Source organism: Hyla sarda, chromosome 13 (assembly GCF_029499605.1).
Source record: "Hyla sarda isolate aHylSar1 chromosome 13, aHylSar1.hap1, whole genome shotgun sequence".
NCBI lineage: Eukaryota > Metazoa > Chordata > Amphibia > Anura > Hylidae > Hyla > Hyla sarda.
In genome coordinates this window covers 20,324,456-20,340,962 of record NC_079201.1, presented here as the reverse complement: position 1 = coordinate 20,340,962, position 16,507 = coordinate 20,324,456, and the positions used below count along the sequence as shown (strand labels likewise).

At 42.5% G+C, this 16,507-nt stretch overlaps 1 protein-coding gene across 4 annotated transcripts in view; it reads left to right on the top strand.

Moving 5' to 3' along the window:
• The window catches only part of BAHCC1 (BAH domain and coiled-coil containing 1), a 148,498-nt gene extending 134,110 nt beyond the window's left edge, over positions 1 to 14,388 (top strand). For 3 of the 4 annotated variants that reach the window (XM_056549712.1, XM_056549711.1, XM_056549713.1), the window contains 12 exons: positions 225 to 416; positions 521 to 762; positions 864 to 959; positions 1,809 to 1,932; positions 2,716 to 2,830; positions 3,186 to 3,261; positions 3,721 to 3,829; positions 5,783 to 5,899; positions 6,092 to 6,265; positions 8,278 to 9,359; positions 10,020 to 10,256; positions 12,324 to 14,388. In XM_056549712.1, coding sequence (XP_056405687.1) covers positions 225 to 416; positions 521 to 762; positions 864 to 959; positions 1,809 to 1,932; positions 2,716 to 2,830; positions 3,186 to 3,261; positions 3,721 to 3,829; positions 5,783 to 5,899; positions 6,092 to 6,265; positions 8,278 to 9,359; positions 10,020 to 10,256; positions 12,324 to 12,530 — 2,771 coding nt within the window. In that variant the 3' untranslated portion in view covers positions 12,531 to 14,388. The remainder of the gene's footprint in view (positions 1 to 224; positions 417 to 520; positions 763 to 863; positions 960 to 1,808; positions 1,933 to 2,715; positions 2,831 to 3,185; positions 3,262 to 3,720; positions 3,830 to 5,782; positions 5,900 to 6,091; positions 6,266 to 8,277; positions 9,360 to 10,019; positions 10,257 to 12,323) is intronic. The other variant, XM_056549714.1, reaches the window with a different exon arrangement.
• Positions 14,389 to 16,507: the final 2,119 nt, after the last annotated feature.

Below are 16,507 nucleotides of genomic sequence, written 5' to 3'. Positions count from 1 at the left end.
AGGGTATATATATATATTTTTTTTTTTTTATAGAAGTAATTTACAAATCTGTTTAACTTTCTGGCACCAGTTGACTTATAAAGACCTAAAAAAAAAAAATGTTTTCCACCGGAGTACCCCTTTTAAGCAGAACTTTGCACCTTTTGCTTTTGGGTATCTTTAGAAAAAAATGGAAAAATAAATAAAAATAAATAGTAAATAAAATCTTGGTGTTTTTTCTACAGATGAGGACAATGATGAGGACTCGGACAGTGATGATGGGGAGCAGGATCTCTCTGGGCTGTCCAACCATGATGCCAGCTTATCCCATAATGCTCCTGGTAACTCCTCCCTGGTGGGTCCTTCAGCTTCTGCAGTAGTAAAAATGGAAGCCAATCAAAAAGCTAAAAAGAAAATTGAAAGGCAGGGACTACTAGGTAAGAATCCTGGAACCCTATGCAAGGTTTGGTCCTTTATAGGCCCTCATTCTTTATGATATTCAGTTTCTAAATGTTGTATGGGGATTTTTCTCTATTCCCAGGTTCATGTTGTATTACCAGCCCCGAGAGTGAAGTCAAGATCCGCAAGCGTTCAGCCAAACTGGAAGTTCGTACACACCCTGATAAGCAGATTAAGAAGAAGTCTTTGAGTCACAAGGGGAAACCTGAGGGGACAATGCGGCGCAGAATACAATCTGACACCCGGGCGCTAACACCCAGCAAAGCTTTGTTTTGTAACGCTAGCCAGGGACTCAAAAAGGACAGAAAGATCAAAAACATCCAGGTAGGGTTAGCAACCATTGTCCTGCATATTTTTATTGTCATGTATTGATGAAACCTATGTCCATTCTAAATGTGTATTTATTTTATTTTTTATTTCTGTAGAGAAAAAATGGGTTATTAAGTCTATCCCTGACCTCTCGATCCCCCAAGAATCTTGTGAAAGAAGGGATGAAGATGGAAAGAATTAAGTCCAAACAGGTATTTTGGATAAGATAAATTATTTTTAATGAAGGAAAACCTGCTTAGGGGGTACATTCACCTCTAGGATCCGGTGGGAGAATCTCAGGAAGTGTCTCCAGTTGGCTAATTTTCCGACCGTATCTGTTTTTTTTTTTTTTAATCGATCTAAAAACCGTGGTGTGCTGCACTTTTCCGTCTGGTTTTTAAACTGCATATGGTCGAAAAATTAGCTTACCGGAGACATGTCTAGACTCTGGGAGGCTCCATGAAATCAATTGGGTATTGCGTGGATCCGTCAGTGATATGGCAAAGGGTTTTGAAATGTTCATGCTGCATCCGGTTGGCGATTCTAAATATTCTACCTACAAGAAGGGAATGTAAAAGGGGTTCTCCGCTGCTCTGCCTTTCGGAGCTCCGCTCGCAGCGTCCGGAAGTTCATTACTCCAAATGCCGTGTGCGGGCTTCTGTGTTAGAGGCCGCCCCCTCGTGACATCACGCCCGCCCCCTGAACGAAAGTCTATGGGAAGGGGGCGCGCCCCCTTCCCATAGACTTTCGTTCAAGGGGCGGGGGTGATGTCACGAAGGGGTGGGCGTGACGTCATGAGGGGGCGGCCTCGAACACCGAAGCCCGCACACAGCGTTCGGAGTAATGAACTTCCGGACGCTGCGAGTGGAGCTCCGAAAGGCAGGGCAGCGGACAACCCCTTTAATGGGTACCCATAGTTTGTATTGAGGACTATAAAGTTAGGATAGAGTTTTTGAAGTTCAAAGCTCTGTAAAATAAAGATATGACAAAGTATCTTGGGCAAAAAGTCCAATCTTTATTATTTTTTTTTTACCGGTTTCCTTTTTTCCTTTCCCCCCCAGGAAAGAGGCCGGGCAGTTAGTCGACTTTTGCAAAGTTTTGCTGTGGAAGACGACTTCCAGTTTGACGATAATAGCAGTTTCTCAGAAGGAGAAGAGGAAACCAGCTCGACGGCCAAGAACAAAGGTAAGATGATCGCTTGCAAGGAGTTATGACCAACTGGGATCTTTAAAGGGGTACTCCCTTTAAAACATCTTATCCCCTATCCAAAGAATAGGTGATAAGATGTTAGAGTGCGGGCATCCTGCCGCTAGGGACCCCCACGATTTCCGGGCCGGCAGCGGCGGCGGCGGCGTCCGGAACACAGAAGCTTGCAGCTTCCGCGTTGGTGACGTCACACCACTTGTTTTTATTTGTCCCTCATATGTGTGATATGTCTTGTATACAAGAATTTTTGTACAATAAAGATTTGATTATTTGTATTATTTTTGGTGTGCTACTATTATTCAGTGTTGCTTTGTCTTTACTAGTTTCAGTCATTTATCACTGAGTAGCATCCGTTTTTCTTTAATCTTTGTGGATTAGCGCCCCCCCCCCCCCCTTTTTTCTTTATTGTTCACGCCACTTCCCTTCCATTCATGTCTATGGGAGGGGGCGTGACGGCTGGTACATGGACGTGAATGGAGGGGGCATGGTGGCCCGCATCGCCAGTAATCGCACATGGAGCGGAGTTCGCTCCGTGCACCGTATGACATGGGTGCAGCGCCGGAGATCGCGAGGGTCACCAGCAACGGGACCCCCGTGGTCTAACATCTTATCCCCTATCCTTTGGATAGTGGATAAGATGTTTCCAGCGAAGTACCGCTTTAAGGAGAAAGTTCAATCTCATGGTCCATTCCCATTGTATTTATAGACATCACTATGGGAGTATAAAATTAGTGATTTAATGATGTAATTGTGTTGTTTCAGCTCACATCTGCTCACTATCTAAGACTGACTTAAGAGAAGGGTTACAGGTTCTGATACCCAAGGAGGACAACTTATTGTACGCAGCCAGTATTCGAAGTCTACAGCCTCCTGACATGTAAGTGACCACATATTTCAACCAGCTTGGCCTTTGTCCCATAAGTTAGGTAGATTTTTAAAGTTCAACCTAAAATTCTACCGTGTTGATCCAGAGGAACACTAGACCCCCCCCCCCCCCCCCCCAATGAGGATGTAACATAACATTTTAAACCCATGAACAATGTTTACTACTAAGGATGGAATATTGACAGGGCATATACCGTGGGTACTTGATGCCTGAAGGAAGCCATCAAGCTACTCTTCTTTGACCAGGGTATTAAGACAATGCACTAGGGCAGAAAACGAATTGTTTGTCCTGGGTAAGGAAATCTAAACTACGACTCCGACTTATTGTTTTTTTAATCTCATTACAGATACAGTGTTGTGATAGAGGGCGAAAGAGGAAATCGACCTCGTGTTTACTCCCAGGAGCAACTTCTACAGGAAGCTGTAAGTTCCTTATGTGTGTCCACTGTGACAGGAAGTTCTATGACTTCCTGTACATAATGTGTAGAGTAGGTCAAAGGTGAAACAGTCAAGCGTTATGTAGCGGGGTGTGCAAGTTTCTATTGTCTATGTGTGTTTGTGTGTGTGTGTATATATATATATGTGTGTATATGTATATTATATTTTATATATTTTTACAAATTTATATTTTATATATTTTTATAATTTAATTTATATATTTAATAGAATGTTAAAAAAATCCATACTCTATGTATTTTATTAATACAAATTATCATTTAAATAAAAATGTATAGATAATTTCAGTTTTTAATATATAAAAATATATTTCAGTTAAAATAATGTTAAAAAAGAAACTGTATAGTATCTATGGTGATCTATTGATACTTGGATATGGTGGTGATTTATGTCCTTGCAATGCTAACAAGCTCTGTATCTGTGCAGGTTGTGGATGTGAAGCCTCAGTCCACACGTTGCCTTCCACACGGGACTCGTGTCTGTGCCTACTGGAGTCAAAAGTCACGCTGCCTGTACCCGGGAAATGTGGTGAGAGGTACGAAGCTTCCCATATGGAAAAAAGACAGCATTGTTGGTCACTGTCTATATACTAAGGAATGAAGCTGCTACATGATGGAACGGAAAACCATTATGTAAATTATTTGTAAATAATCCTAAAATTATTATTTTTTTTAAATATTTGTCCTAAAAAAAATTACAAAAAAATGCATCCAACATTGAACATTTCGGGGTATATATACTGAATGAATTAATCCTATTAGAAGACGAATGATTCTTGCCCCTCGCAGCTGTTCCCAAATGACGCCGTCTTTAATTATCCATATTTTGTAGGCCACCTATTTATAACCCAGGGTTTCTCTATACGGGCAGGCAAGTGTGTAAAATTTATTAAGCGGTACAGCAGACGACAATGCAAGCAGTAAATTTATGCGTAATTTTTTATTTTTTTTTCAAATAAGAAATGATGCATCATGGACAACATGCAGTCCTGTATTACACCACATTCATCATCCTCGGTTGCTGCTGTTGCCGACTTGCTGTACAATCTCAAGCACCCATTCCCGCTCAATATAGTAATTGACACTTGCTGTCAGAGGGGCCGTTGCCTAGCAACCTGTGCCACTGGCCGGCCGGTCACATGATCCTTATAGAATTTTGAATTGATTTCTCGATTTAATGAGAAACAGCGAGTACCTGTATTTTATAGACTTGTTTTATGGCGGTTTCATGTTGTCAGGGTCTTTTTTATTTTCTGTATTTTTTTTTTCGGTGCAATTTTCACTAAAAATTATTAAATACTATATAAAAATGGAAAAAAACATTTTTAACGAAAGGCGTTCTGCTAACCTGATTCATTCAGATATTTGGGGATTTTACTGGAGACTCTTTTTAATGTTTTTTTTTTTCCTTTTTTTTTTATTTGTTTTATTTTTATTTTTTTAAATGTCATTTATGAATTTTACAAAAAGAGAAATTTTTAAACCTAAAATAATCAATATATCATGACTAATAGTAAAACTATTCTTTCTGTAATTGTGCCAAATACATGGATATGCATAATGGAAATAACCGGAATAATATACCCCCAGCTGTTTAATACATGATATGAGTATTCAGTAAGGAGCTATGCTGCCATATTAACTCATGAGGGGGCAGGCTATTGTACAGGTGACTTCTAATACCCTTTTAATTTCACAGTAGGGGATTCATAATTCCAGGCATTCGTAATTCCTGGGTTTGTGGATTCTTATACATTCCACTGTGGAACACTTTACCAGTCTGTAGTGGTCCTCAAGTAACGTCCCTACTCCTGCCGTGTTAGGTGTGACATCCTCATCTCTGGGGTTTAAATGGGCACTGTCAGATACAATAACTTTTGATATGTTATAAAGCATGCAAAAACAATATGTTTTGCAATTGCTTTCATCAGACAATTTTCAGAATTTCATACTGAAAAAGCAAGTAAAAAAAAAACTGGCCTCTAGAGGTCCCCCTGCCTCCTGGAACACATACCAGTCCTGCAGTGTCCAGTGGTCATCGACACGTCATGGACACCATGAGTGATTGACAGGCCTGCAGGCAGGTCCAAAGCTGCTGTGCTTGCTCCCAGCCCTCTGTGAGTCAGAGCAGAGTGAGTGAGGGGGAGGAGTCATCACAGTGAGGAGAAGAGAGGGACACGCCCCCTGCCTCTGCATGACAAACCTCTCTTAGCAATGATGGCAAGTAAATAAAGGTAATTTTGAGAGGAATATAGGTCATAGACATGTAAAAATTAGATGTACATGATCAGGATGAGGTACTGAGCAACACATATGTTTTTTTTATTTTTATTTTTTATTTTTTGGGGGGGGGGGGGGGGAGTTCTGAAAGGTATGCCTTAATATGCCGTCTATAAACCTTACATGTGACGTTGTGTTCATGAAGCGGTCATATAGTTTGCCAGTGTATGTGTCTTATTTTATATTTATAATGTTCTATTGTATTCCAGGCTCCTCAAGTGATGAAGGGGAGTCAGATTCTGTGACAGTTGCATTTGATGATGGCGATCGTGGACGAATCACCCTGAACAACATTCGTTTACTGCCCCCTGACTTCACCATCCAGTGTAAGTGAACAAAGACAGTGCGCATACAGTGAAAACCCTCAAGGCCACATCTTTGAGACCACTAAGCCGTCTACTTAGACGAGACTTTTTTAAGTGCAATTTTTGGGTCTACACATGGAAAATCAACAAAGCAGGGGAAGCTAGGTGATTTAGTAGTGACCTTCCAGTAAATCACTGATCTCTCCTTTACAGGTACAGAACCTTCCCCTGCTTTGTTGTTGTCGGCAGAAAGTCGCAGAACTAAGCGCTTTGCCAGTAATACCACCTCAACATCTGAAGCCTCTCAGAACCCATCCTCAGACAACAGAGAGTCAGCAGAGGCATCAAGAAATAATGGGAAGAAGGCAATGAACAAAGAAAAAACTGGTGAGTTGAACCGGTGGTTAAGAAAGAAGGCCCTATGTCTTAAAGGGGTACTCCGCCCCTAGACATCTGTTAAATCTAACCGGAACGCTAAATTATAACCCGGTCTGACCATGGAGAGAGGGAGCTATTTGTTTGTTTAAAAAACATACATTTATTGTAATCTTCTTGACATGATGGCAGACAGTACATAAAAGAAGAAATCTTCATATAAAGGTAGTCCTTGGCATTAGTAAATAATGTAGGAGGGTTATGTAGGAATGTCTCACCAGCTGGGATTTCTTCCTAAGTACTTCATCCAGCATGGTGGATCCATCTTGAAATGTCCTTTTTAAGATGGCCGCCTCTGTTAGCTTCCTCTCGCTGTCATCCTCCTTGTGCTGGAGGGCTGTAGAGGACTTCCTTGGAGACCCTCGTCCGTTCCTCCATTTATTCGTGTCCATCCTGGCTTTCTGTGGAGCAACTTATGCTGAAATGATGGGTGTGGCCATCATGATTGGAGGTGTGTCCTTTATAAATGTGGGTGTGTCCGTCATGATTGGAGGTGTGTCCTTTATAAATGTGGGTGTGTCCATCATGATTGAAGGTGTGTCCTTTATAAATGTGGGTGTGTCCGTCATGATTGGAGGGGGTGTCCTTTATAAATGTGGGTGTGTCCATCATGATTGGAGGTGTGTCCTTTATAAATGTGGGCATGTTTATCCTAATTGATCCTGTGTCTACTATCCATAAATATACAAATATGGTTTATTAAAAGTATATATCTCCTCCTAGTGGGTTGGCTGAATATATATAACTTGTGGGTGTATACATTATGTCATATATTGTTATCTGATTGGATACTACTAGCTCTACAAATATGGTACTTCTCTGAAGTCTCAACGTGACTAGTCTCCTGCTACATATATACTGAAATAGTATATAGTGTGTCATCTATAGACATGATGAGGGAGATTTATCAAAATCTGTGCAGAAGCAAAGTTGCCCAGTTGCCCATAGCAACCAATCAGCTTACTTCTTACATTCTTAACAAGGCCTCTGAAAAATGAAAGAAGCGATCTGATTGGTTGCTATGGGCAACTGGGCAACTTTGCTTCTGCACAGGTTTTGATAAATCTCCCCCGATATCCTTTGACAACTGGTGAGCACGTGGCATGTACTTAATAATTGGTTATTTATGTGATTTTGAAAAATGACATATTTTTTTTTATCAATATCTTATTCCCTATCCAAAGGATAGGGGATAAGATGTCTGATCGTGGGGGGGGGGGGGTCCCGTTGCTGGGGACCCTTCAATCTCTCTGCTGCACCCAGCGTTCATTTAGAGCATTGGGTGCAGTGCCGGAGGCTCATGACGTCACGGCCATGCCCCACTCATGACATCACGGCCACGCACCCTCAATCAAAGTCTATGGAAAGGGGCGTGATGTCCCATAGACTTGCATTGAGGGGGTGTGGTCATGATGTCACGAATGGAGCGTGACCTAGATGTCACGAGCCTCCGCCCTGCATCGCCAGTCATCCGGCATGGAGCGAAGTTCGCTCCCTGCACCAGATGTCTGGGGTGCGGCAGTCGAGATCGCAGGGGTCACGGCAGGACCCCCCGCGATCAGACATTTTATCCCTTATCCTTTTAGAGATAAGATGCCTAGGGGTGGAGTACCTCTTTAAGTAATTTGGTAGTTAGTGAGCGGGTTTCTTTGATTTCGTCAAGTTGCCTTTCTGGTCATTTATCAGGACAGACCAGGAAAAGTTGTAAAATTCTATTCAAAAGATGGAGAAAAAGTTTATTTTACACTTAAAGAAATGCGTTCTCCAATTCAAAGTCTTGCTTAAGAAAGTCAGTCACACGATCTAACCTAAATGAAGGAACATCCTATTTTCATGCCATTTTTAGACCCTGCATGACCTAAGTGCGAAGAGTTTTCTAATTTTGAAAATCACAGGTATGACTGAAATAAAGTGGTGACACACATTTGGAGATGACTCCTTTCACACCTTTTGTTGTTTTACAGATAAAATGGATGTGTTCAACTCGGGGGCAAAGACTCCATTACCCGCTGCAACCACCAACTTCTTAGGCCGCTCGACGAGCGTGGACCTGATGAGCTGGCCTTCTCAAGGAAAGCGCAAAGCTGGCAACAAGACTGGCACTGGGCTCCATGATCCTTTCCAGTCACAGGGGAGTGGCAAGAAACAAAAGTGTAGAGAACAGCCTCATGTGTTTGGTAATGGCTTTGGAGCGGATTCCTTCAGCAGTTTGGCTAACTCATGCAGTCCTTTCGGAAGTAGTGCCAACACTGGGATTACAACTGGGCAGAAGCCTGTACGGACAAAGAAAGGGGAGAGGCCGGAGGAGGAGGAGAAGGGGAAAGGGGGTAAAAGGAAGACTGGTAATGAATTTTTAGTAAAACTTGATCATGAAGGTGTGATGTCCCCTAAAACAAAAAATGGCAAAGCTCTCCTCTATGATAAAGACTTTGGGATTCATATTAGACAGAGTTACAGTTCTGCATCAGGACTGACCAAGGACAAGAAAAGGAAGCCACCTCTTCATGACCACCTATCCATGGGCTTGACACTTGGGAAATACACTGGGCAAACAGAGTATGGTGTGAACTGTGACAGTGACTGTTCATACTCTGACCAGGATGAGGATGAGAACCAGAGGGGTTTGCGGGCAAGGGTTCCATCAAGATTTCTTGCAGGACTATCCGTTTCTTCCTCTTCCTCTGGGTCCTCTTCTTCTTCTAGCTCTGGTTCCATGTCCAGCTCCAGCATTTGCTCAACGGACAATGAGGATTCATCGGAGAGTTCAGATGAAGCGGACTCTACAATGCTCCTGCAGCCTTGTCTCACCCACCCCGTGCCTACTTTGTTGGCACAGCACACAGAAGATGGTGGTCAAGGATCCCAGGGGTGCTTTGTCTCAGGACAAAAAGCCAAACAGAGGAGGAAAGGGACCCCTTTAAACTTTCCTAAAACCAAAGAGCCCCTACCTAGACAGCAACGCCTGCCCTCTGTAGAAAACCGGCCAAAGATTTCTGCCTTTCTACCTGCACGCCAACTATGGAAATGGTCGGGAGAGCCTACCCAGGTAAGTGGCCCTTTTGTAATAAATGCTCCTTCAAATGGACGCATCTTCTTTAATGCCTCAAGGATCTAGACGTACACTGTTGTTTTACAACATTCCCCAGGTTGAGGACTGAGTCCTTAAACGAGCACTACTATATGTGGTTTATTAAAGTGGTTGATCAAAAACAGCTTATCCTCTTTCCACAGGTTAGGGGATAAGTTTCTGAGCTTGGAAAGTTCGACTGTTAGGACCCACTGTGATCTCCATAATGGGGCCCTGGCTCTCAAAGAGAGAGAGAGAGAGAGAGAGTGCATGCTGCAGTAGACACGTGTTTCATTCATTGCTATGGGACCGCTGAAGATACCGGAGTACAGCACTCTGGCATCTCTGTCACTCCCATAGAAATGAATTGATGAGGTAACGTCTGCAGCAGTCGCTCTCTCTCTGAGAGCCGGGGCCCTATTCTACAGATCACAGCAGTCCCAGCGCTCAGATCTCCTATCCTACAAATGGGGGAAAAGTTGTTTTTCACTGAACAACTAAAGTGTACCCACTGGATGAAAATATAGACCTGAACTGTATGTTTAGTGGGTAGGGAAGGTAACTGAGGACATGAGATCTCAGCGCTTTTAAGTGCCAATGTTATTTATTAACAAGTCTCTTTTCTTTCTCTCTCTTTAGAGGCGAGGAATGAAAGGGAAGGCCAGAAAACTGTTTTACAAGTCCATAGTGCGGGGAAAGGAGACTCTGCATGTTGGGGAATGTGCAGTTTTCTTGTCGGCCGGACGCCCCAATCTGCCGTATATAGGACGTATTGAGAGCATGTGGGAGTCCTGGGGTGGCAATATGGTGGTCAAAGTCAAGTGGTTTTACCATCCTGAAGAGACTAAACTGGGCAAAAGGCACAGCGATGGCAAGGTGAGGCACAAAGTAATGTGTGGGGGGTAGTTAAATATTACGTTTTGTAGCATCAAGACATCATCACCTATCTGCCGTTATTAGGGTGTACGTACGTCATAGGGGTTCTCGAGCTCAGGAACCTGTCATCTATGATCCATATGGAGACCCATTGTGGAAGAGTCTTAAAAGAGTAACTTCCACCAAACTAAACTTTTTATATATTGTTCCTTATGGAATTGTAAGACACTTTGCTATTTACTTGCTGTTAAAATTCTCAACCTTTATATGTTTTTAATGTGATTGAAAAAACGGCCACTAGGTGGCTCTGTTCTGTTCCCTGCGAAAGTCAAACAGTTAGTATGGTCTCCTCCCGGGCTGGCAGGAGACAAATCTCAGGAAGTGTGTGCGGGGCATGGCGAAGTACAGCTCTCGCAGGCTTCAGTGATGTTGCGCTTGCTGGGGAACACCCACTTTCTCCTGCCGGGAGCTCACACAATGTGAGCAAAGGGAAAAGTATGATACACAGATTTTTAAAGCTCTGAAAGGGCAGGAATAGTGTTAGTAGTTAGGGAATATAATCTGCGTTAGTTTAGAAAATATGGTTTAATGATAGGTACTCTTTACTTAACCTCTTAAAGGAGAACTCCAGTATAGAAAAATTGTCCTCCATACTGCTGGCAGTAAAAAAAATAAAGATGTACATACCTTCCTTTGCTCTCCCGGGGCCTCTGGTAACCGGCTCCGGTCTCCGCCGCAATCCTCTTCCTGGTTGCTGGTGGTCGGCGATTCATACTGCACTCGGCCAATCACCGGCCGCAGCGAAGTCCTGACTCGGCCGGAGATAGGCTGAGTGGCAGTGTGACGTTTTCGGCAAAATCGTCACACTTCCGCTCAGCCTATCGCCGGCCGAGTCGGGACTTCGCTGCGGCCGGTGATTGGCTGAGTGAAGTATTAACCAATTGAAATGAATGGAGTGTGAGCAGTCTAGAGGTAGATGACACACGCTCCTGACTGAGCGGGTCGGGGTCCCATTCAGGAGATCGCAGGGGGTCCCAGTGGTTGGACCCCCTGCGATCTCCTGAACGGGACCCCAACCCGCTCAGTCAGGAGCGTGTGTCGTCTACCTCTAGACTGCACACACTCCATTCACTTCAATTGGTTAACAAACAATTTCCAGGGTGGGCTAAGCCTTCATTAAGTGTAAAAAAAAAAAAAAAAAGGTGGCACACAGGTGTTGGTAGGCCCTAAAATTACTTTACCACTAAACCAATGCACAGTTGTGGCCAAAGTACAGAATGTTATGATAGTTAATGCAAAGGCACCAGAGGAACTGGGGTATGGACCCACGTCATGTGCTCCTGATGCAAGGCCCAAGAAACACCACTGGTGTAAAACCGTCAATTTTCCATTTGTTTTCAGTGTAAGGCAAGATAAAAGATTTAAAGTAGGGGTATTCCGGCTTTATACATCTTATCCTTTGGTTAGGGGATAAGATGTATGATCGTAGGGGTCCCGTGGCAGGGGACCCCCACGATCTCTGTGCAGCCCCCAGCATTCTGTCGGGCGCTGCCTCCGAGATGGAGACGTGACGTCACGGCCACACCCCCTAGTGATGTGAAGCCACGCCCCCTCCATTCATGTCTATGGGAGGGACATGAATGGAGGGGGCGTAGTGTGACGTCACTAGGGGGTGTGGCTGTGAAATCATGTCTTTGTCTCAGAGGCAGTGCCCGGGACAGAATGCTGGGGGCTGCACAGAGATTGCGATGGTCTCCAGCGGTGGGACCCTGTGATCATACATCCTATCCTCTATCCTTTGGATAGGGGATAAGATGTATAAAGCCGGAATACCCCTTTAAGTACTTTTATGAAGTGATATTGCCTTTCGCCTTGATCCACAGCTAGAGCATTGCACAGCCCCCACCTGTGTTCATGAAGGGTTCAGTGTTTTGGGCCTACAATAGGTTGGTCTTTATGTTGAACCCTGATGGACCTGTATCCATAGTCGAAAATGTATAGCTGCCTATGATATGGCACCAAACAGGAGTTGCCAACATTAAATGCCAATTTCCTTCCCTTTTGCAGAACGCGTTGTACCAGTCATCCCATGAGGATGAGAATGACGTACAGACAATCTCACACAAGTGCCAGGTGGTGAGCCGCCAGCAGTACGACAAGATGAGTCACAGCAAGCGCTATCAAGATCGGCAGAACCTCTACTACCTGGCAGGAACTTATGACCCAGGAACTGGGCGGCTGGTGACTGCAGAGGGCGTGCCAGTGCTGTGCTGAAATGCCACAATGGAAGTTAACTGGGGGAGGAGGGTACCACTTAACTATACAGCACTTCTTCTTACATTATAAAACAGGTAGCATGGACAAGTCCGGAAATCTGTACACTAAACTTCACACATCAGACGTAGTCATGGAAACTGATACGCACAAGTCCTAGCCACCTAAACGACACGTAGAGTGTGCACCGACACACCGTTGTGTAACGCTAATACAAGACGCACCTTCATGCACCTGTGTCTCATGTAAGTTGACTGCTTCTGAAATCAGTAGATCTTTCTCCTAAAGAGAGGACCTGGTTGATACATTTCTATTTAAAGAAACAAATATCAATAAAAAAAAAAAGCCCAAATAATGCCCAAAGCACTTGGGACGCGCAACACTAAAGGAGAGCTCTGATGTGGTAAATTGGAGCTACTCTTCCCTTCTTTCTTCTTTCCTTTAGATGTCTGGCTTTTGTTAAGTCCAACCTATGGCACCTCAGTTCTCATGTCCACCAGTGGCTGGACTCCACCAAATTTTAGAACACTTTGAAGATGTGGTGGAAAGGCCCAATATCATGGATCACCTTTTAGAGCCTAGATGGAGATGGAAAGTGCAGGTCTCATGCCACGTGGATGATGTCATTTACCTCTGATGATGTCATTCGTTAACTATTATGGTTCAAATTTGACCAGAACTGGCCAAGTGTGCTTCAAAATTGGGCAGATTTGGGCTCTTAATTCTGGCCAATATTTCGGTAGTCCCCATCCCATGTTGAAAAATTGTGGACAACACTGTAAGATCTGATGTAACACAGACCTACTGATTGCAGAAGGGCTACGTACAGCCATGCTAGGAAGCTCTTTACTTTGATACCTGCCCGAAAGAAATATCTGCTCAGTATTATACGTCTATGGAAATCTCAGCTGCCACTGGCAGGTGGTACAATGTAGCACTTCAAAAACACTACACAATTCTTTAAATTCAATGGTCTATAGACAAAAGCTGTTCCATTCTATGGCCCAAATATTTGCTTACCCTAGAGCGTAGACACAAGGAACATGCAAACTACTGTGAAACCAATAGCAATCGCCCAAATCTTCAAATTTACTTTGGAATTTCTACAAGCAAGTATCAAACTGAATATTTCCTAGCAAAACTGCTCCATCCATTTTATGAACACTTTTTTTTTTTCTTTTGTAAATTTTTTTTCAAATTTTTTTTTTATATATATATATATTTTTTTTTTTGTGTGTGTGTTTATTTGTATTATTCCTAATTTATGGTCAACAGCCTCAAGTTTCAAGCCATATTCTCCCCAGTACCTCTTAACAGCTTTTCTTCCTGAAAGGCAGGTTCAGGTGTAATAATAATCTATTTATTCACTGTGTAAATACTGAATTTCTTTTGGAAAGTTTTTATTAACAAAATGAAAACTAAAGAAAAAAAATACTTTAAAAATAAATCAACTCGAAAAAAAAAACAAAAAAAAAAATACATACCCCCTTATTTTGCTGTTGCTGATATATAAATTATACACTGTGTCCTTTGGCAAGGCTGGGAATATTAGGAATTCTGTATAATTTGTAATTATATTGGGGGATACAGAGAATAAAAGCACTTGGGGACTAGGTAGGGACTTGAAGGGGGGACGGGCAATGAGAAGTATCTAAAAATGTCACATTTAAATGCTTTTATTGTTAAAAACACCAAATTCCTGGAAATATGTATATAGATTGTCTGAAATATTTTTTTTGTGTTGTTTAAGACATTTTTTAAGGAAAAAAAAGTAAAAGAAAATGTATTGGGAATGTCAATATGGTCCGATGGAATAAAAAAAGGAAAATATTCTATAAATATATATTATATAAATTAAGTTTGGCCTCGTATTTCTTTCTTGTCCTCTCAAGGGGAAATGTATACAGCGTATACCTGGTACTATATGTTCTTATGAACCCAATGGCCCTGATTTACTATTGTAAACCCGATATAGAAATGAAAAACCTGACCAACTCTCCATTTTACTAAGAAAACCAGGAAAAGGGGCGTGGTTGTTGAGAAAAGGGGGTGTGGGCACAAGAAAGGGCGTGGTCACGACGTTTTCACAAAAACCCAACATATTTACTAAGGTTTCCACAGAAAATGTGGTGGATTTGAGCTGAAGAAAACCCCACAGATCAGAGCATGTGTAAAAAAAAATAAAAATGTAGGGAAACCTTAGTAAATACCGTGGAAAAAAAAATTGTAGGGAATTAAAACCCACAAAAATACCTACACTCCACTCTTAGTAAATCAGGGCCAATGGGTTCCAAAAAATTCCACATGATTTATTCATATTCCATAGAAGTCCTGTATACTTTTCAGCTCTACATTTTATTGTGTACTTCTATATGGTTTCCATATTGTGTACTGCATTGTATTCTGAAGAAGTTCCAGATAGGATTCCATGGGGACGCTATATGGGTCCAATGCCACAAGTTCCATCTGGATTCCTTGAGTTCCGTGTTTTTCTATATGGGCCCTCATTTACTAAGAAAATCGGGTTGTAAGTCTATCTTGCTTTCTTACCCGACTGCTTTTTCCCCTGGTATTTATTATTATGTCGCATCCTGTTTGTCGCACGTGGGTTTTGTTGGTTTTGGTTTCCAACTCCTCTGAGCTGTCGGGAAAAAATCCACAACAATACAATAAATTCGGGTTGGAAACCTTAATAAATACGTGGGAAAGCTCTGAAATGTCGGGTAACGCCCCTTTTTCGGGTTTGGGAGAATCCACATCGGGTCCGTCGGGAAAAAATGTTGCATGGTGTCGCAGACTGGCGCACGATGTCTGCGACATGGCGCAGACAAAGATGCGACAAAAAAAAACGACAAAAGAGGTCGGGTTTAGAATAGTAAATGAGGGCCATGGTGTTTCATATAGGTGCATAATAACGTCTATATGGATTCTGTGTCCTTCCGTGTAGACATCACATGACAACAGTTTATGGGAGAAGAAAAATCTGTGTTCGGATGGAAGTTTTTGCATGGATCTGTATACATCAATGTACATTTTAAAACCTTCCTTGAGGGGTGTATTATGGCTTTTCTAAAGGGGAAGATAAAAAAAAATATAAATAGCTCCACACCAGGACCATGTCTTACCATCACATAGTGACGTCATTGTATTATATTGTGGCTTAAAGGGGTACTCTGCTGCTCAGCGTTTGGAACAAACTGTTCTGAACGCTGGAGCCGGGGCCGGGAGCTCGTGACGTCATAGCCCTGCCCCCTCATGACATCACGCCCCACCTCCTCGATGCAAGTCTATGGGAGGGGGTGTGACAGCCCCGCCCCTCAATGCAAGTCTATGGGAGGGGGCGTGACGGCTATGTCACAAGCTCCCGTCTCCAGCGTTCGGAACAGTTTGTTCCAAATACTGAGCAGCGGAGTACCTTTTTAATAATAAATAATAAAAAAAAGACACACCCACAGTATATACCAACCAATATAACCCCCTTAGGCCAGTTTTACACAGACGTTTTAAAGTCAAATTTTTGCATATGTCTTCTGGCCACAAGTCCGGGTCCAATAACCAAAACTGACTCCTCCTTCAGGTCAGGTCGTCCAACCAATGGTCAGGCCAGGATTTGCGGTTTTAATACAAAAAAAATTGCAATGTAATACATCTATAAATAACCGGCCATATGTGGACTATATAATCATTTATAGTTCTATCCTGGGACTTCTTTTTATTTATTTTTTTCATTCTTTATTTTTTTTCTCTCTCCATAAAGCCAAGACCGTCATTATGACTCCTTCAAGCCATGATTTATCTCTACAGCTAATTTTTTACTCCATTATCTGTATTTTTTTTTCGGCACAACTTTTGCAAATATGAAACTTTGATCACCTTCGGACATTTACGCACATGGCGACACAAAGTATGTTTTATTGTTTTGTGTTTTTTTTTTTAGTTGTGCAATGGGAAAATAGGTGGGTTACATTTTTTTTTTC